The 21,864-nt window shown below is 40.0% G+C and overlaps 1 protein-coding gene across 3 annotated transcripts in view; it reads right to left on the bottom strand.

Annotated features, from left to right (window-relative positions):
* Positions 1 to 21,267, bottom strand: part of PPP1R12A (protein phosphatase 1 regulatory subunit 12A) — a 124,384-nt gene extending 103,117 nt beyond the window's left edge. For all 3 annotated transcript variants that reach the window (XM_042792007.1, XM_042792008.1, XM_042792009.1), the window contains exon 1: positions 20,910 to 21,267. In XM_042792007.1, coding sequence (XP_042647941.1) covers positions 20,910 to 21,146 — 237 coding nt within the window. In that variant the 5' untranslated portion in view covers positions 21,147 to 21,267. The remainder of the gene's footprint in view (positions 1 to 20,909) is intronic.
* Between the last annotated feature and the right edge of the window lie 597 nt (positions 21,268 to 21,864).

The raw sequence follows: 21,864 nt of genomic DNA, 5'->3' as shown, positions 1-21,864 counted from the left end.
AACCAGGTGACAAAGCCAGTTTTCAGTAATCTGGAGCTCATTTGGATGCCATAAAACCAGGCACTAGCTTCTCCTATATTATAAGCGTGTTTAGGGAGCACTGAGGTAACAAAAGAAGTGTCTATAAAATAAACATCTACCTCATTGCAACATGTATTACAACACAAGTTCCACTTATTGTCTTGGTAGGTACCTGCTGCACGTTTAGCAATGCAAAGTATAACATCGCCGAATGTGACTATGTAGTTTAAGCAGAATATTCTAGTTATTAGTTTTAGTTTGGGCAATGGTACAGTTAGAACAGCTTAAATTAGACAGGAATACAAGGAAAGAAGCACCTTATTGTTAATTTGATTAACACCATTCTTTATATGAGACATCTATGAACTAGCCTCACTCATAACTATGAAATAATGAGTCCCTAATTACAGCAATCTTCCCTATTAATGTTTAATATTTAAAATTATCCTGTACTTAAGGTCTTGAACTGAAGATATGAGGACTAAATGAAGGTTAAATGTGGAACTGCAACACATCATTTTTCTTGCTCACAAGGAAATTGCTTATTTCTTTCATTTGACATTTATTGGATCTACATCTCAGAACTCTGGCATGTAGACACAGAACTAGAGAAGCTGAACAACTGATGGCCCTCATGGCACCAGCAGCCTCCTCATCACTCTAAAGTAGTATGCACTTACTGGCACAACCAGCAGAATATGAGCAAACTGGCACCATCCTTATTCTTCAGGTGACACGCTAAAGCATGTAGCTTGAGCTTCCTCAGTTGAGTTAGCTTATGGTTCTTGTAATAAGGTAATAATTGACCAAACCTAGAATACTACAGTGTGAACCAGTGTGTGAAACGGGAAATTTTAGAAAAAATTACAAATGAACACTATGACAGAAGCACTTGTGTAACTGGAAAACCAGCAGAATAGTGATCTTCAACCTAGTTTATGAAGTGCTTAAACTCAGTTTCTGTTTTAAGGATTACTGTTTGCCTTTTAGCTAATTTCTGTTCTCAACTTGTACTGAGTCATTTTTTCCATTACTGCAAGCTACTTTGTTTTTATTGGATGCTTTCAATCTAAGCACGTTCAGAACATCACAACTTCCGAACTATGGTTAAAGCAAGATAAAATTTGCTGAAATTAACAATTAAACTGAGCTTGAAGCAAAAGTTACAGCCCATCTACTTTAAAAAAAAAAAAAAAATTGTATAATACCTAAATACCAAACTACAAAATTTAACCCATTCTTTCTTTGTCATCAAGTAACACAGTAACACTTTATCACCTTTCAGATGCATTTTAGGGACCCAACATTTAGATATTTTTTTTAATCACCACAGATCTTAACTTATACCATCACAGCTACTAGAAGGCAATCAACTGTACAGTTTTAATTTGTTACTTTAGGATCTTGGCTTTATAGAGATTAAAAACCGCAGAATTTGCAAAAGACCCTCTGCTTTGTCACATTACAAATGAAGTCTCTGAACAGCAATATTGTGTATTTGTTTACTAACTACTGCATTAAATACATGCATACACTATTACAAAAAAATTACTTTACAGGATCAGATAATTTCACATATGTGATAGCATTCTAGTTTTTAAAGAAAAAACATGTTTAAAAGTTGGAGTAAAATTGCCCCAAAGAAATTCTCAGTAATTATTCCTACTCAACTACTTTAATTAAATTCATCAGGTAAGGAAAAAAACCCCACCACCACAGGAACAGTGAACAATTTTTTTTTCGTCCCCTGTATTACTATAGCGCCCCTCAATTTGCAGGTACAGATACAAATGAAGTACAACCTACCTTTGACAGAATGGTATTATAAGTCAAAAATTTATTTTCCTTCAACAAGAAACTGACATTAAAATGCAAGCTAGTGCAATTTCACATATTTGATTGTATTCTTCCTCTTAAAGTTTCATTTACATCTTCCACTATGGTACATTGTAGAGTGGGAACGACATCTTCAGAGGTCTGTACAGAGACTAGTACAAATGAAGCCACTGTTTCATCAGGAATTTCTGCTGGTTCTTTATGTCAGGCAGGCCATGGGAGAACAGCTATTGAATACAGCAGTTATCACATAACTCCCTGTATTACTGTAACACCTAGGAGCTCTAGACACAGACCAGGGTGTTCAGAAGAATCTATATTCATATCTGTAGAGCAATTCAGGTTTTCTGGAAAAAGTTTCTGCTTCAATAGCCAAAAATCTGCCCAAGTGTAGCAAAAAACAGGAGAACCTCCAAAAATTTAAAAAAAAAAAATAAATAAATAAAAAAAAAAAAATAGATGAGCATTAGTTAGCACACAACCAAAAGTCCTGAACTCCACAAAAAATACTGGTGAAGAACTATCCTGGACATCTAAATTTCTGTATCTAATTCTAAGAATGATTATGCAAAGTAGACAATCTAAACCATACTTTAATGAAAAAACCCCTTCTGTCCAAACTAATTTCTCATCAAGCCAGTGCCTCTCACCTCTTTTCTTACTCAGCTATTCACACATTTGTCACTTTTTTAAAAAAAAAGTCAAAAGTTGATCTAATGCACAGATTGCTGCAAACTCTAGAAAGACAATGCAAGATAACACATGTATTAGACAAATATGCCCTTACTTATACAGCACTAAAGTTAAGAACTGCATTTTACATTGCCACTTTGTGAAAAAAAGAATACTCTGCTTTAACAAAATGTGTTACTTCCTGTCTATATCAAACCTTTGCTGTTTGGTATGATGTTGCCATTCCCCCTCTCTAATAGTTTCTCTGTTTCCCACATTTTGCTTTTCAGGAACTAAAACCACTTAAGATGAGCACAACTTCTGTCCATACTAACTTTGCAATAGGTGGGATGATTATAACGCATGCCTACCCACCTGCCACAGAAATAAGCTCTTGGGTCCAGGAACAGGTTGAGCAAAGACATGTATCACTTCTCAACAGGCTGAAGCTTGCATGCTTGTATTTGGACTGGAGAAACAGACTGAAGCTTGCATTTAGTCTGGAGAGAAACTCCTTGCTTAGACTGACTGAAATAGGAAAGACCACACCACAAGCTATTAAGGTCAGTATACCACCACACAACATTCTAACAGTGTGCTCGATGTGCATAGTTAAAAGAAGAGCAAAGAATCTTATTCCTTCTGGTAATCATGGGGGAAAAAAAAAAGCCAACCAGAACATAGCAGGAAACATAAGTTTGTTTGGTACCCAACTGCAGTAAGTAAAGTAACCAATTTCCACATATTTACTTGCCTTCCACGGCCAAGGATTTAAAGAAGTTAGAATTCCTTAAATTCTACAAATCAAAAGCCACATATTTCAGATTCAAAAAAGTCTTTAAGTAGAAGACAGTCCTTCCATTTTTATTTCACCTAAAAGTACTCAGACAAAGGTTAAGCAAATATATTCCAGATACTTCAGTGGTAGAAGTAGCACGGCCTTCCACTAGGCACTCAACAGCCAGCATCTAGAGGTACTTTGTACACTGTAAATACAGCCCATCTCATAGCAGAAAGTAGCACCATGCTCACAGGGTCTACTCCTTGAGAGCCGAATCATGACGGTTGTGAAACCCATGCAACAGCAACTGCTTGTCTTCAAGGCCAGTAGAAGCCCAGGGTTTTTTAAATAGTTTTAAACAAAGCACAGCTCTACTTCACCTTTCACCTTCTTAATGGTCCTCCAAAATAGCACTTCCCACCAAAAAGAACTCCTAGTCTGACCTGGCTATCAGGAGAGGATCCTAACCATTCTGCATACCTATGCCATTGTATTAGTTTTTTTTGCAGCCCTAGGGCACAACTACAAGAGCCTTCTTTCTTTAAAGGCAAGGTTTAAATATGGCTACCAGGATTGCAGTTTAAGGAGGCGGCATCATTTCCAGTTTATGAAGGACCCTTGGGAACATGTTAGCATAACTAGTAGTTTGCCTGCATATATTGCCAGCTCTGCTTTTGCTTACAAGTCAAGGTTTGGTTTTGACAAAAATCTGAAGTAGTGCTAGCTGCAAGCCTCCACCAAAACCTGAAATACACAGCAAGATTTCACACAAGACTGAAAATTTCTGCATCAGATGATAGTTTTGTAAGCTTAAGTAGTCCCTTGGGAACAGCACAGAACACAAGCAACAGTAGTAATACAGCTTCACCCACTTTCTGTCTTTAATTTCCTAAGATAAACCAAGGATGGAACAGTAAGCCTTACATCTAGGCAAGAACATTTATAGTGAGCCACAGTGGAGCACAGATTAATGGAAGTGTCATTCTAGTCTCCTGCCATTCCATCTGTAAGAGCAAACTAACAGTAACTCCCTGAAACAGCAACCACAGAAGTAAAGGTTGGAGTGATAGCAAGAGCTTGTTGTTTTAGGGCAGAGAAGGTGAGGAAGCTAGGGAAGGCAAGGATTATGAAGAAAAGACTTATTAAAAAAACAACCAAATAAACAACAAATAAAGAAAAACTGTGGCTATTAAGCAGTGTCCTCATACAAATACTTGCTGGCTTTATGGAAAAGATCTTTGAATCACAGATTGAAAGCAAGTGGCAAATACTGATATCAACCATCATTTGTTTGTTAAACAGACAAGCAAAGTTATGAATTTGCCTCAGTATTTGTCTCCTGGAATTCACAACTGCTTGGCTTCAATTTCCATCTGCAAAATGAATAATTTCCATTTTAGGAGACCAACGTGCAGGAGGTCACAGCAATCTGACTACCCTTGATTACACATCATGGTTAGTTACAAGCTGAAGGATCTGCTTGTGCCAGTACATGCACAAAATATAATCTAAATTCAAAGTAAGCATACTAGAACTTCATCAGCCAAAGCAGAAGTTGCACTAAACTTTACTACTGAGATTCAGCTACCATTGGAGAATTTAACATCTGCCTCTAGCAGTTTTAGCTCAAATGTTGAATGAAATTACACATTCAATAATCTCATATCACAGTAATGGTGGGTAAGCATTTTGGCTTCCTTCATGCATTCAAAGACTTCTCTTCCATCTTCAAATTCAGTGACAAGTACAACTCCATATGTTTGCCAATTAGCAAGTGCAAAACATCAATCCTTCCCCGACCCTGCAGTCCTTTAAAAGAACTCAGAAAAAAAAGGATTACTGGCTTACAGCACTTAGTGGAAGTACAAAGTCTTATAACTACTGGCATAATGTAGGACAGAATTATGACAATAGAGAAAAAAAAAAAAAAAAAAAAAAAATCACAATTCATTCATTGTACGTGGTATGTACATGAAGTCACAGATCAAACGCAACACAAACATAAAGAGGACAAAGTTAAAGTTTACCAATTTGAACATTCTTTTAAAAAAGTTACTGCTGACATATTCACTTGCATTTCCAAACTCAAGAAGAATGCTGTAAAAGTTTATCAAAGTGCATCGAAGATTCTGTGACACAATTAAAGACAAAATTCTATCTATTTTTTTTATGGCTGAAGAGTACTGTCAACTAGCTACATACCTATACTGTTCATTAATAAAGGCTGCCAAAACTCTAGTAAAAACACTATGAAGACCTATTAATAACACAAAGCTATTACAACTTAATTACATCACTACTATACACCAGAAGGTTCTCGAGCACACCTGCCAATTCAAACCTGAACTCAAAGGATGCCACGAGAGTCAATAAACTATATGGTGTGGGAACACCTCCGCCTAATAGCTACCATGGAAAGCCACTCAAATGTCAACAATTATTAACCACAAATGTAGTTTACACTTGAACTGGGAGGGGCGAAATATATATACACTTACACCTTAACCATCACAATAGCCTGTTTTAACCACTCTTTGGTCTACAAACTAAGAGTTCTTTAAGGGGAATAAACAGATCAAAGTCAGATGACTCCAAATACTTTAAAAACTAGACAAACAATCAGAACTTTGACTTTGCTCTTACCTATAGCCTCTTGATACTTGTCAATATAGGATATCTATTTCTGTTGCAAAAACATGACTTTTCTTCTCCACAATTCTGGCATGAGCAGTCCATTTAGCCAGTAGCTTGCTGACTAATTGTATTTTTCAGCTTAGACATCGTGCCAAGCCGAAGGTGTAATTTTACAAATTAAGTGTTGTTCTCATCCCCGTCACCCCCCACAAAGCAAATGGGGCAGACAAGTTACCATTCCCTAGTTATTCCAGAAGGCCCCCAAGAGTCCGCTACTCACCCTTCATGTATCAGCACAATCTTGTAAGCACCAACTTCCCTTCATTCAGCATCCTCTTCTAAGTACCACCATTGTATGGCTGAAGTGTTTCAGTGAAGGAGGGAAACATACTTTCCTCCGGGAAACTGGCAATTCTTTGCAACATTCACTGTTTAACTACTTTTTTCCAAGAACTGTGTTATGGAGTCAGGTTCCAGCAACTGATAAAACTCAGTCACTAAAGCATCTGGAACTTTAAAAAGTCTTCTATTCAGAAATCAAGAAAATTGTAAAAAACCCACACACCACGTTACGCCTAAAGTGGACAAGTTATCTTCATCTTAACGTAAAAATTTAAGAAAGATTCTTATATGTATGCAACTTCTAAAGCTGGAACATCACTAAAATTGGACTTCACCCAGTAATGTTTAAGATTAAGGATGTAAATAGCCTAACGGAGTCATCAATATTCTCACTAAATCAAGACTCGCTGGAAGTGCCAGCAGCATTTCACAATCTACTCAGAGTGACAAAAGCAAGAGTTCACAGAAATCTTTGGTTTACATAATTGTCTTTACAGGAACAATTTCTTGCATTCTGCTATTCCTCGCATTAAGCAGAGTTAAAACATTCCAGAGTGAAATTTATAGTGTAATCGTGGGTTTGGGGGGATGAGGTGTTGTCTTAGGTATCCTCACCAAGTCAAGAGGAGCAGAGATGTAAATATCCTGTGTCCCAGTGGTTGCTGGTACTACCAAAGAAAGGAAAGAAACCTGCAACAGACCTTTTCTGGGGGAAGAAATCCAAGTAAGGCACATGATGGGTTTCCATTAGCATCAGCACCTTGTTTAACACTCTACAGATGAAGACTTGAACTCAGAGCCTGCTTTTTTAACTCTAAAAGCACAAATAACTAACCACGGCTGCTTATTTACTAAAAGTTATGAGGCAAAAGAATTCCACTGTCAAGATTCAGTTTCTATAACACAAGCAGAACAAGGAGACGAGGACAGAAAAAGAGAAAAAATGAATTTTTAAAACTCAGATAAATTGTTCTATCTCTGTCACTGTTCTGTCTTATGATCAGGGAATATTTTCTACCCTGTTTTTCCCTGTGCCCACCTTTGTCTAGGTCAAAGAACTTCTTCAAAGAGCAACTTATGCAACTGTACAACGTAACATGGGTCTTATGAATCACAGACAGCTACCAAAGATAAGTACAGAAGGGTATTGATAAAAAAGTTAGTGATGTCATTCCTAGTTAAGTGACACTCCTCAGTTTTACAGTCTATCACATGAGCTCAACTGCCAAACATCTGAAGTCAGATTTTAAACCATCTTTGTTTTAAAAATCGAAGGTTCTGGATTAAGGCTTAAATGGTTTTAATACCCAAGTAATATTTGTAGTTTAATCTGCAATAACGCAGTCCAAATCATGTGAATTAGGCTGTTTGTTTAAATTCTGCATAAACACCTTCCAAGTATTAATAGAATGAAAAGCATGTTATCAAATACATTATCAGCAGTGAAACATGACAAAGCAAAATGAACAGGAAAAACACACCAAGAAAATTCTCCTATGTTTAAGTCATTTAACTGGGCTATAGAAAATACTATTAGACAATTATAGAGAAGAAATCAAAAGTGCTCAAAATCCTAGAAGAATTTAAGACAACAAAGCCTTCTGAACATAGTCACAAGAGTTTCTGTCTTGAAAAGACTAAGAACTTGTTCCTATGTGCAGGTAAGCAAACAGCTGCCAAGATACAAAGTCCCCAGAGGATCTCCAAAAAGGGGGAAATTACACATCAGCTCTTCAAGCAAACACTTGAGTCATATCTCTGTGTAGCTGATGATAAACTGTCACTGAAGAATCTATGGCTCTGATGCTAACAAGGCTTCTTAACAGAAAGTTACTTTTAAGTGCTGTTTGGTCTTTTACTGGAATCCCCATAGTTTGCATGCCTTCAGCTTTTACTGATGCTTTTTATTTATATGCTGTATTTGGAAAAAAAAAAAAAAAAAAAAATCAAATGAAAAAGTATCTTTAATAAAACTATTATGTGAGTTTTTCCATGACAGAATTTTCTTGCTTTCGTATTTTAATCCAGCATATATATCTGACGTAACAAGTCAATTACTGTAAAAAATAATGCCAAACAGATTATAGCATCAATATCTTAAAATCCACTACTTGATTAATCAATTATTGTGTTTTAGTAGGCTTTTCTGGCTTTTGTGAAGTTTCCATAAGTCAAACTGAAGTTGACATCCATACAAAACCAAAAAAACTCCCCTATTTCGATGTTCCTTGTGCCAGAGAACCTACTAACGATTAAGCTCCAGAAAGCTATGGTAACTTGTTCACAGGTACAGCAATTCTCACACAGGTAGGCTTCTTGCAGCAAAAACAGAGGACAGCTCCAGACACATTTAAATTGATTTTAATCCCTCATAAACATGTCATCCAGTCAATCCGTCTGCTACACTAAAATTCAAAACTTCACCCAACGCAGTGTGCCCTCCTCATTTTGAGTTGCGTGTAAATTTTCTGTCTGCTGTTGCACTGATCATGATGAGCATCTTCTCGAGTTACTGTACCATCCCTGCCTTGGTGATGGGATGGACAACTATGCTAGAATCAAGAGAAAATTCAAGTCATCAAATGGTTACAGTAGGCTTACTGGAATTTCAAAAAGAAATCTGTAATCCTAAACAGAAATTGGGAGGTTCTAAAAAGAAGTCTAGTTAATGGCACTTTGCACCAGGAACTGGCAGTTACTATAGCATTCTGGACACAGCAAACTTCTCAAACCAGAAAAACTGAGTTCATATGTATAAATCTCAACTGGTAGATACAACATAAAGCAACTACTGAAAGAGCCTGGCTAATCAGTCATAGGCCTCCAATCATCTCACCAAATATGGTGGTGAATGTACTGAATGTTGTAGCTGCTACTTCGGTTTCATGTTTACTTTACACAACCTTTATGAATTGTGAACTGAAAATGCTGATTAAGAAAAAACTCAGAACTCCAGTAGTCATTTTACTGAAGAACTGTATTCAACTGTACTCAAACCCATATTAAATATTTGTACTAGTCTTTAATAAAGCTTGTTCAGGGTGGTAGTTCTTGAAGGGAGAAGGGAAATGACATGTTTGAGCATGAGGATCTTACTGAAGACAGTGTGACATACAAATACTTTGTGGAAGCCTCCAGACTTAAACGATACCAAAACCAACAAACTAAACCTGAATACTAGCTAACCAGTAACTAGCAAGCAGATAAATCAAATAGGCTTGAAGTGCTAGGTGGTTCCGTGGTACTGTCTTAGCATGCCTGAGAAGGACTATGACACACGTTTCTTCAAACAGAATTTCCATCATCTGTAGTATGCTCAGACCTATCTATATAGTACATCTTTGCTTTTCTAGGGACGGCGGCAGAAAAACTACTATTTCAGAATTTAGATACACTCAACAGAGTCTAGCAATTAATATTTTTTTTAATTAAACATAATAAGCAGCATCTCAAGCTGCCGCAAGAGCTGTAGGATAAAAAAAGGCAAAGAGACAGCTAAATGGAAATGGACTTTTCCTCCCAGTGACATAAATACCTTGTCCCACACATTCCCCTTCATGAAAGTGGAAGAATTATATCTAACACACTGGTACAACCAAAGAGGCAGAAGTAATCTACCACACCATCACATAAACTGAGTATATGACACTAAATATTTTTTCCCAATTAACAGTAGTCAACTAGCTACACTTATCGCTATACGAAGCTCAGTCTCCTCTATGGGGCGGGAGGGGGGGTGGGTGGAAAAAAGGAAAAAATGCCTAATCTACATTTAGCTTTTTTAAAGTAACTTCATCATAAGACAGCATTGTCTTTAACATTGCTTAGACACCAGAACAGCACATGGATTCCAAACTTGACAGCCTTATGAAATTAGATTATCATTACTATTCATTAGTGCAAAGCTAGCCCATTAACAAGGAATTAGTCAGGTATTAGTAGTTTTAAGTGGAGAATAACTACATATGGAGGCTAGCACTAGGATAATCTAATTCAAGAACTCTTTCTAGAGGAAATTAGTGAAAGGATAAAATCCCCCCAGATCTCTCATCCTACTTTTAAAAAAGTAATACCTCTTTTAAACAAGAATTCTTATGTACAAGCAGCCAGAGCTTGCCTGTGTTTCTGTACTTCATATCAGCATCTACAGTTGCATGCAGCACTCTGTATACATTGCCAAAGCACTGCAGCTCTTCTAACTTAAGTTTTTCTTTCCACAAGCTGTTACAATCTATAAGTGAATTTAGATTTTCTGCCCCCCCCCCGTTTTATGTTCATGATGTCTATACCTGGAGCTATTTGTATACTAAAATGAAAAGCAGCAGGTGCAACATTTCTAGTAGTATTTATTTAAAGCAGTCAAATCTTTTAACAAACAGTAGAGAAGGCATTCTAAAAATCCAAACACCACTTGAGCTTGCAAACAGAGCTAGAATTACAATCAACACTTTTGCATCCCCTTATATTGCTAAGAAAACAACTGGAAAATAGCTCCCCCACTCCCACTTCTTCTTACATGGGTCAGTAACAGATAAAACACTTCTACAAAATACGCAACGTATCTTCTGGCATTCACACTAAGTTTCTCTGTATTTTCCTTTGAAACGGTATTTTTTAAATCACCATTGCTACATATTTATCTACAGCTATAGGGAAAACTTGTTTATACAATAACTTCATGAGCTTTCTTTCAAGTCACATTTGACAGTTCAGGCCAAAGCCAGGTAGACTGTGAAGATACGACATTGCAAATTGCAGACAAAAACATTAAGAAATTATTTCACATAAAACCAAGTTTGAGGGCAGCTCAACTAAAACAGAGGGCAATCATACTTGTCAGTGGCCTTCTTCAGTATTTTACGAGTATATTACAAGTGTTAAGCACAAGAGCCACTAGATCTGTTAAGTTACTCCTTTACAGAGATGAAGTTGTTTCTCTTCCTAAGCATACAAATACATGATAAGCATTATGATATAGAAGTATTAGCATTCAATACCACTATTACACACATATACAAGCGTAGCTATACAGACATGCAAATGCCAAGCATTTGGCTAGGCTGTCTGCAAGCAAATAGAAAATGAGTAACTAGAAAGCCACATCCAGATAGATTCACAAACAAAAACCCACCAACAGCCCACCCCTCTGCTCAGAAGCCAAAAAACTGACATGATCTCTGAAAGAATAATTTTTGTGTAGTCCTATAACTTTTATTTTCCATTGAGTAGGAGACAAAGTGCAGACTCATCATGGAAAAAAATCGTTATCATTAGGACCTAGAATAACTTGAGTTGCAGTAGTTGAATAAAATAAAAGCGTAGCAAATTGTGAAATTTGACAAGCTTTCTAAAAACATTTTTTTATATGGTTTGATAGAAATGAGATTATTACTGAAGAACAGGCTTCCTAATTTGGCCCACAGGCACAAAATGCTGTCACCCCAATCTTCACTTTTCACTTTTATTAAAACCGAAGGCAATTCATTTTTGCCCAAGTTCGCAGCAAGTTCAGCACCTAAAGCACCAGGCTGGATTGATTTGAAAACATTTCCAAAAAACGTTAGTAAAACAAGTTTGAGTTGTTGACTTTTTGTAACTAGATTAAAAAGGTAATGCTGCAACGAAAATAAGCAGGGTTACTTCTATGTTATAGAATACAGGGAAGGTACTGATCAAGGAGATAATACCAATAGCTTTGGATTGTTTCATCTCTGGGATGGGGTGGGCACACTTTTGAAACTCTCTCATTGATTTCATTAAGATTATTCACTTAATTAAGCCTACTCATTCAAGTATAATTGCCTACATTCGTGAACATACTGCAAGCAACAACGCTTTTGTTAAAACTTGGGACAACATGCTTTGCAGCTTTAAAATAACAAATTTTCCACTTCAGTAACGGAAGCATAGGTTTTCAATCAAGAATGCCAAAGCAAATTTCAGGACATTAGTAAGCCAAAAGTTAAAGCCAGAAGTCCAAGATGGTATTCTGGTTTCAAAAGGGGCCCACAAGGATCCTGGGTTTGACAGAGGAATGCAGCTTCTCAGTGAAAGCTTCATCCAAGTGTTTCAGAAAGTAGCATTGATCATACACATATATCAGTATACACACTTGTCAGCTGTGTTCACCTTTGTTACCAGATGAAGACACTGTTATTTTGTGTGAAATTAAGAAAAATACTGTTAGGTAAATTAATCTTATAAATTTGAAGCAGAACTACTAACAGACCTCAGGTTAGTAACATTCATCTTAGTCATTCTGTGAAAGAACCAAAAAAAAAAAAATGGAAAAATCAAATTCACGTGAGAAGTAACATACATATATATTTCAGATTCATAACAGACGGCCAAGACATGCATGTAATCCCCTGATGTACAAGAAACCTCAAATACTCAAGTGTGTATACATACATACATACATACATATATATATATATATATATATATATAAAAGACACTTTGGTTACTCTTCTAGCTTCACTATCAGGATAGTTAAAACAGCAAAACTAAATAATCATCCCAGATTTAAAACTTGCATAGTAATTACCACTGGCTGACTAACTGTTCACAGCAAGGCAAGCTGTCATAGTCTGAACTCAAGATTCTAAATTACAATTATAACATGAGAAAATAAATCAAAGGATCTCTCAGACAGATTTGATAAATAAATAAATCAGTGAGACTTGGCCCCTGACAGAGTATTTCAGAGCTGGAGCCATTTCTAACAACCACAGCTTACCAATATTATAGTATCAAAATAGATGTTTATATGCTAGTTATATACCAAACATAAAAATAAAGTATTCAGAAGTTACAGTAGTATATGAACAATTTATTTGCAACCTTAAAGGCACACCTACTTCTGTGTGTAGGCCCAAAATGGGGCTGCATTTGCTGGTCAAGTTTTTTTCAGGGGCTACACCTTCTTAAAGCCAACTCTACTCTTCATTCTGTTTAACAGACCTTTAGAAGCCATGAGTCTAAGAAATATATTGTTAATGGGGTGAGTGCTAACACTACTCAGGCATAAATGGGAAACAGCCTTGTTCAAAGACTTCATCATATTGCTCTAATTTTGGTTTTGTAAATGAGTCGTCAAAGATACAGTGTTTCCAGGACAAGCACAGTGGCTGAGATTGAGTGTTTTAAAAAAAAACAAGTGAAACATAAAAGCTGCGTACCATGTCTTGTCAAAACAAAGCATTTTAAAAAATATCTATAAATGCTCCCTCCCTACTACCAATACCCCAATCACCTTTTGCCTTCTTCTATCCTTAGTGTCTTGAAATTGCTAGAAAGGAAACAGCTGAGGAACGCTGCCACTCTTATGCCATGCTTTCCATTGACTGTCATTTCAGGAATGCGTATAGGAAAGTACAGCAGCTTGGAATGTCTCCACCCATCCAGCAGCATCAGAAACTGCCCAGCTTACCGACAGCTCCACTGCCTTGCAGCTGCATTCCGGTTTGCATTTTTACAGTTGCCCAGAACAATGAAGAAAGATACACTGTTAAGCACCAACATAACATTTGTGAGACAAATGTCCTCATACGTCACATGTCCTATATGCATATAATTTATACTGATATTGCAGTATGGCAGTAACAAGGCATAATTTACAGTTTCTTGGTTGCAAGAGTTCCAAAAAGGGTGTACTCATGCTACCACTGTTCAAAACTACCACATTTCTTTCAGAGCATATTAATTTGTCTAAACCTAATCTGTCTGAATATATTCTTGGATAAAAATGTAAGTATTTGCTAGAACACATGCATGTTCCTCAACTCCACATCCTGTCAGCCCAGTCTCAGGAGTCACAATTACACAGAAAAAGGCAAGGAATCTTCTGGGCTCTCAGTTTTTGAAAAGATTACAATGAGTGTCTTACTAGCTCAAGTAAGAACTTTGAGAAAGAGAGCAAGTGAGAGTATGAGTAAAGGGATAAACAAGTAAATAAATGGTCAAGAGCCTGTTGAAACATCTGTTCTAACTAAAATTTAGCATATACCCTTAAGCCTGGAACAGATCTGCCATTAGAAGACCCAAGTTGTATCTCTATTAATGATTTATACTGACTGCTTCTGTTTCCTAGCCTCAGATTTAGCAAACAAACTGAAATTTAGTAATGTGGTTAGAAATAACACACTTGCTGCTACAACGCCAAGATGAAAATGGCCACAGATTAAGCATGTTCACATCTGTTTTATTCATACATACAAGAGTACACCTCATCTATTTTTACAAAGTGCTTTTGTTGATTTATCATGAAAAAGTGTTCTAATGATACCAAGAATATGCCACTATATATAAAACCATAGATGAAGCTTTACTGTAAAAGCAGCATTGATGGCACAGTGCAATTCATAGCTACAGACCAGCAGAAATTGTCCCTGAACATTAGCTTCAGTAAATACTAAAGCCCCGGGAGCTGAATTCATCCTCCTATTGAATGTAGAACTCTTCCTTCATGACTAGGTAAGTTCAAGATATCTGTCAATTAAACTAACAGGGAAACTCACTTTAAATACTTTAAATAATTACTATATTCTAGAATTCACTTGGGTTGTTCTATTTGCACACAAAAAAAAATATCCATAGCCGTGAAAACTGCTATGTAACCAGACATAGAAACCCAAGGTTCAAACCTGACAGACCACTAAGAGGCCAAGGTGCACTTGGAGATAATACACCTAAAAAGGTGAAAAGATTGTTACTCATCGCTTTTATAAGACACTAAGCAGAACACAATTATTCTGAATGCAGTATTTAAACTTCCACAATTATACTTAAATTATATTATGAAGAACGACATTTTTTTTTTCTTTTCTTGCCTGCATTTCAAAAGGTAAAAAAAATAATCTTAGATGACAAGATCAGTAGGAAGTTAACAAGTACTTATTGTAGACTGGGAACCTAGCTACTGTAACTATGGAGAGAAAGATCTCTGGTCCACACAAGAACTAACTCCTATTACAAACGGGATTTTAAACAAATGTGTGTCTGTAGTCTAATCACTGAGTGAAGTCAACATTACACTTATTTCAGGATTCATTTTCTGTGTGCTCTGTTGTACAGATAGATAATTAAAAAAATAAGTTAGGATAACATAATACAAAAGCTGAGCAAATTACTTCAAAATTCTCAGTTCTGTATCGTCTCGAATGAGAGCATTGGGGGGTTCAGTGGGTGGGAGGTTGCTTCCCCTCCAAACAGTGATATTCAGGCATCAGTTTCATAACAGAGTACAAATCTTTCTGTACAAAAGGAAGTTCTCTTTCTTTACAGTCTTGAATAATTAACAAGTTTACCATACACAACAGTACTTTCACTCTCCAAAAGAGGCAGTGCAGAAGTCATAGCTAGGAGGTTGCTACAATAGCTTTGAGCTATTTCCATGCCTTCCTTACCCTTGGTTGTCGGGTGCTGCTGCTATGATGCAAACACCCTAGAGATTTAAGACTGCAGCAACCTGTTCTTTGCTCTTATGACTTGACACGCTCTGCATGCTGTGGCCTCAGCTCAAATATGTGACCTGTGTTATCATTTGTCAAACGGGATCCCAACAGTGCAGCCTTAATGCCCTCTGTCAAGTTCTAAGGCAAAGGGATCCAGTGCTGGTAGATTTTGTGTCCCTTTTTCATCCCTCTTTGCTGTTTGAAAGGCTGTTGTAACAAGGACGACAGTTGATGCCAACTGTAACGATACCCTTTACCGTATTGGGTACTATGAACATGCCACCAGGAGTCCTGACAGATTTTTTTCACATGAACTATTGCAGAAACTCCCATAAAGGAAGGTACTTCTTATCCAAGAAATAAATTCCATAGAACTCATGGGAAATATTAAGACAGCAGTAACTGTCCTTAATCAGTTAGAAAAAATAAGTGTTCAGTGGAACACACTCATGAAGCGTTTCTCAGCATCTTAATTACTACTGAGGGATCAACGCAGCAGAGTCCTACAGCAGTGGCATCAAATTAAAATTTCTATTTGCAAGCATAGCAGTATGCAGTGTTAAACTAATCATGTCAGTAAAACAGTCTCACCTTCAGCTTCAATTTAGTAGTTGGAGAAAAACACTGATATTTACAGCAGAGAGATAGCCTTTGGGGAACTTTGCTTAATTAAACTGTACTTGCCCTAAACAAAAAAGAGCACATGAATCCTTCACTAAGGATTAGGAGCCTCTCTTACTGTTCAGTCTTCGAAGACAACACCTACAGTACTCAATGATCCTCATGCACAAACAGCCAAGACAATTTCCCTTATCTTTGCTCCAAAGCAGGACTCTCCCCAGGAATAAGCAAGACCAAGACAGCAAGACACTCTCCTTTCATGCTATGTGGTACAATTAAGCTGCAGCAGCCACCTTTCCTCACCCAGAGAAAATGAGGCCAAAAATCAGGTTACCACCTATTAAATCTGAGCAGCCTCAAAGAAAAAGGGCAGCCAAAAAGCAGGCTGCATAAATTGTCATACCTAACCACAGCCTAATCTCAGCTGCTTTCTTTATCAGGAGCATGCAGGTACTCCACAGTGCACACCCCGTGCTCCCAGGGGAGCAGTGTGCGCAGGAAATCCAGCCTTCCAGGAAAATGGTCACACCATGGTCCCTCCCCACCACATTCCCCATGGTGCTGCCCAGAAAGGGTGGGCTCCTCTTTCCTGTAGAAAGCTCTGCGTATCTTGAAGACAAACGACTTTTACTCACTTAAGCAACAAATTCCAAATCAGAGCTAGTGAACCAAGTCCTATTTCATGGAAGGCAAGGAAAGAAAAGAGTGTCCAAACGCTAAGGATAGGTGCTAAGCTTTCAGGATGAGAGAACTGAATCCCACTCTGAATAAATATGTCTGCCCTGGAAGGGATTAGGTTTTATTGAAAACAGTATATAACCTCTTCTTAACATTATTTCAGAATATGCCACTTCCCCCCCACACCCTGCAGAAGCTATTGATCTGCAAGATCACAGCTCACCTTTGGGCTTCTTTTTTCTCTCAAGTTCTCCTCACATTCAACTGTTAAGGCAGATTAGAAAAGCTGAACTATCTGTAAAGTAAGTATCACCCCGGATGACAACTATCTGGGAATGTAATATTTAAAAACAATCAACTTCAACCTCCACTAAATTAACGGAACAGAAATCGGACTGTAAATTTAGGGTCTAATCTAAAAATTAAGTTTTGTGATCTTACAGATATATACACACACAATATGTATATTGTGTAGGATACTGTAGCAGAATGCATACTACCCTGCTGCAATAGACTACATTGCATATATCTCCCATAGACAGAAAAATGGTATACCCAGTTTTGTTCTTTGTGTTGAAAGCCAAACCTGAAGTTATGCTAAAACAAGTTCTTAAAGAAAATTACATTTGAAACCAACATTACATACAGGAATAACAATCATCATCTAACGACAAATTTTTCCCCTTCTGCAAGATCTTTAACTCAAAGAAATTTAACTGACATGTCCTCAGATATGATGCATTCAAGTCCATTAATTTGTATTTGCATGCACATAAAACAAAATCACTCATTAGCAGTATCAAGAGATGAAGTGAGTATATGCATATATACTCTCTCCCTTCCTCCTCTGAGCCACCAAGCCAAATATAATTTCTTCTTTCTCATATGCATTAAAAAAACCAATTCTACATAAAGCTTTCTGATGGTGATGGCATTCTACTCCACTGATATACAAAAAGTTTAGCTAATGGCTTTAGTAACAAAACTTGCTGTTGCATTAAAGACCAGATCTGAAGTTCCCTAGAATTTTAGGATTAATGGTACTTTCCCCTCAGCACTTCCAACCACTTGAGCTGTGAAAAAGAAAACACAGCTTAAGTCTCTTCCTGTAACTGTCATATCTAGCAGGAAAAACAAAGGCCAGATAGTATATTAAATATTTAATTCTATTGCTACTTTGGACACATACATTTGTCACCAAAAACTGCAAAAATAAGTTAGATGCAAGTCAAACAGGACACAACCCAAAAAAGTTAAAGCACTTTATCTTTGCTGAGATAAATTTCTTGCTGTGAAGCAGTAAAGTCTATACGTGATCTGACAGACAACACACACCCCACCCCCCCCCAAAAAAAAAAACAAACAAACCCACAAACCACAAAGCAACAGCAAACCATGGCAGTCATAAACACAAAAACATAGACTTAGACACAATTGACACCAGTCAGTCCAAACTGTCAGGAAAAATTACAAGTTTCTGAAGATTCTCCTTTGGGAACAGATACAGCTTTGTTCCATGTCACAGACAAACTTGATTAAAGAGATTCATGTTATAGACTGCATCATGTATGATTTGCACCTTTTATATGCCATATTACAGGAAAATACGTTTTATTGATAATAATGAAGTGAAACCATTCAGAGTTGGCCACGGGCAGTGTTTTGTTCTATGTCTATTTTTTTTTTTTTTTAATAGTGACAGGCAGACAACATTCGTTTACTGGACTGCTTCAAGAGGATTCTAACTTCACAAGTGATCTTATTTGCTTTTAATATCATAAAACCAGAAAAGGCTCTTTGGTATCACTAGAGGAGGGGAAGGGAGGAAGAAGAGAATAAGCAGGAGTTTTAGCAGGGATGTAAATCTTCACCTCTGTTCCCTTAGACTTTGCCCTTCCAAACTGCAAGCTGACTACAGGTAAAGAGAAGGGAAGAATAAGCTCAGAATGATTTGTTGAATATAGCATTAAAGACATTTTGAAAATGCCATCTGGACTTCATGGAAGAGAGATAACACCATTCATCTCTTACTCTAACAATAGAGTTAAGCCAAACGTCATCCTTTCCTACCAATCACTGGAGTTCAGTAACTTGTAGACTCAACGATCTAACCAGTTAAGGTATGACTTGTAATACAGAGAGCTCCCTAGAAGCACGAAGCAATGATTAGAGAAGGATAAATACATAAAACTTCACCGTGCAGCGACAGGCTAGCCTCAAGTCAGGTAACTGTGCTGCAGTAACATGCTGACAGGCTTAACCACAACACACATTCATTCTTCCAGTTCAGTTCACAACTGAAAGCAAACCAATACCCTTTACAGGGGAGCAAGTGACAACTTAGACACAGGAAACAGAGCAAAGAGTAGTAGAATTTTATATCTTCTGTTCAGGAGGAGATTCTATCCAGTACTATGGGGCAACATGTATTTGCAGAACCTCACATCCTTGAAAAAGCTATATGGGATAAATAAAATACATTAAACAAAAATGAGGTGGCGAATTTAAGAAAAGTACTGAATAACAACAATGTCCTACTTAGCTAACCATTTTGGGAAGGTTTCTACTTGATCAACCTACATCTCGCAATCATTAGGGTGTTGGGTTTTTTTTTTAAAAAACTACTGAACAACTACTAAACTTAAGAACAAGAAGCTCGCCTGTCAAAGATAATTTTTTGCTTTTTGGATATCCAATGAATCTAATATTGTGTGGAAGCTTTTGGCCTTCTGGAGAAGCAAAAACTACTCAGGCAAACCCGCATTATCTCCGGATTGCCACAGCCTTTCCTTATTTGGCTAACGTTTTGAGATTCCAATCAGACTGCTATGAAGTTCAACATGCACAAAGCATCCATTTTGAGGAAACTTCACAGGCAGTTTCCCTTCCATTCCCCCCCTGCCCCAAGTGAAAGTTATCTCACTCAGCACCAACCCCTCTCCCACATACCCACACCAGAACAAAGCAATATGGATTCGGGTTTTTTTTACTGCTCTCCAACGCACGAAAGAAAAATGTGAGAGCCCTGCTCCCCTTAAAGTTCAGCTTTCATGCTGCGGCAGAAGCCATCGCTAAAGAAAGCGAGCAGCCTGCTACTGATACACGTTTCTATATTAGGAACAAAACACCACCGGTCCTCCTTAGAAACAGAAGAAAAATAGATGATCCGTCTCCCCACACTCCCGCCCGCACAGACGAGCGGGGTCGAATCGGCTCAACTGCTGCGAACCCGGGGAGGCGGGGGAAGCAGGACACCGCTCCGGGGATCCCGGGCAAGAGGCGGCCGGGGGGGAAGCGCCCCCCGAGGCGGGGCCCACCCCCCTCACCTGCCGGCAGCACCCCTCCGCCGGGGGGGGGGGGAAGGCACCTGTCCCCGGCCCCCCCCCGGCAACACGGGGCAGGGCCCGCTCTCCCCCCCGTCCCTCCCGAGGGAGGCGCTGCCAACAGGGGAAGCGAGGCGAGCGCGGAAAGCGAAAGAGGGTCACCGGCACCTCCTCCGCGCCGAAGGAAAGGCCCAGCCGCCCCCCCCCCCCGCTCGCCACCTTCCGACGCCCGGCCTGCGGGGAGGGGGCGCAGCGTTTCGCCCCTCCAGCCCGGGTAGCTCCCCCGCCGCCACCCCCCCCCCGAGCCTGACCCCGGTCGCCGCCGCCTCCCCGCCCCGACACCCCCCCGCGGGGGGGGGGGGGGGGGGGGAGAGCAGCCGCCTCCGGCCCCTTCCTCCTCCACCTCCTCCCGGGAGGGCACTTGGCCGGTCGGCCTCGCCCCCACCCCCCCACCCCGCTTCCCTGCCTGCCCAAACCCCGGTGCCGCCGCCGGGCTCGGCCAGGCCCTCCCCCCGCCCCAGCCGGCGGGAACGGCTCCGCACCGACCTGGTGGAGCGCGGTGAGCCCGTCCACATTGGCGTAGTTAATGTCGGCGCCCCGCTCCAGCAGCCGCAGCACCTCCTCGGTGTCCCCGCTGGAGCAGGCGGCCAGGAAGACGGCACCGTCGTCGAACTTCACCTTGGTCTTTTTACGCTTGACCACAGGCGGCTCCAGGTCGGTCTCGGAGCCGATCCAGCGCTTCAGCTGCTCGTTCCGCTTCTGCTTGGCGTCCGCCATCTTCATACCCCGCTCCTGCCTGGCCCCCTTAGCTAACGCCGCGCCGAGGATAGGCTATATACCGCCAGTATCCCACAGCGCACCGCGGCCCGCACTCTCCTTCACTCACTCCCCCACCCACCCAGGCGGAGGGCGCAGGGCGGGAGGGAACCGTAGGGGCGGGGCAACGGCGGCCTCGTTAGCATAACCTCGCGAGAGTTCCGGGAGGCGGGGCGTGGCGGGGCGTGGCGGCGGCGCGGCCGCCGCAGCGTTGGGGCTGGGGCGAGGCCGGCTGCGTTTGCCTCATCCCGGGCCCGTGAGTTCAAGAGTTCAGTCGAAGGGTTCACTGGCTGCCGCTGCCGTCCCGCCGGGGGGGAAATCCCCGCCACCGCAGCCGGGTCCGCGCCAAAGTGGCGGCTGGGGCACCGGCCATCTCCCGCTGCAGCCTGGGTCTGCTGTCAGGGCTGATAAAAACGCGCAGAAAGCGATGAGGGCCTCGCCAGTAAAACGGCCGCCGCCGAAGGGTGGCCGGGGACGAAGCGTGTAGGGAGAGGGAGCGGCGTGGTTCACTGGGGCGTCCGGTGTAGGCCTCAAGCCCGAGAACCTAAGCCCGGCTTGGGGCGTGCGGCTCCTCGGGGCTGCTGTGGGTGGGAGCACGGTGCCCCTCCACCTCAGCCGGGCAGCTCGGCCAAAGGTGCCGCCTGCCCGTGCCCGCGGCCTGCGGCGGCGTCCGCCTCGCGGCCTG

This window comes from Tyto alba, unplaced genomic scaffold, assembly GCF_018691265.1.
Source record: "Tyto alba isolate M040663 unplaced genomic scaffold, T.alba_DEE_v4.0 Super-Scaffold_2, whole genome shotgun sequence".
In the NCBI taxonomy this organism is placed as follows: domain Eukaryota; kingdom Metazoa; phylum Chordata; class Aves; order Strigiformes; family Tytonidae; genus Tyto; species Tyto alba.
This window is presented reverse-complemented; position numbering and strand designations above follow the sequence as displayed.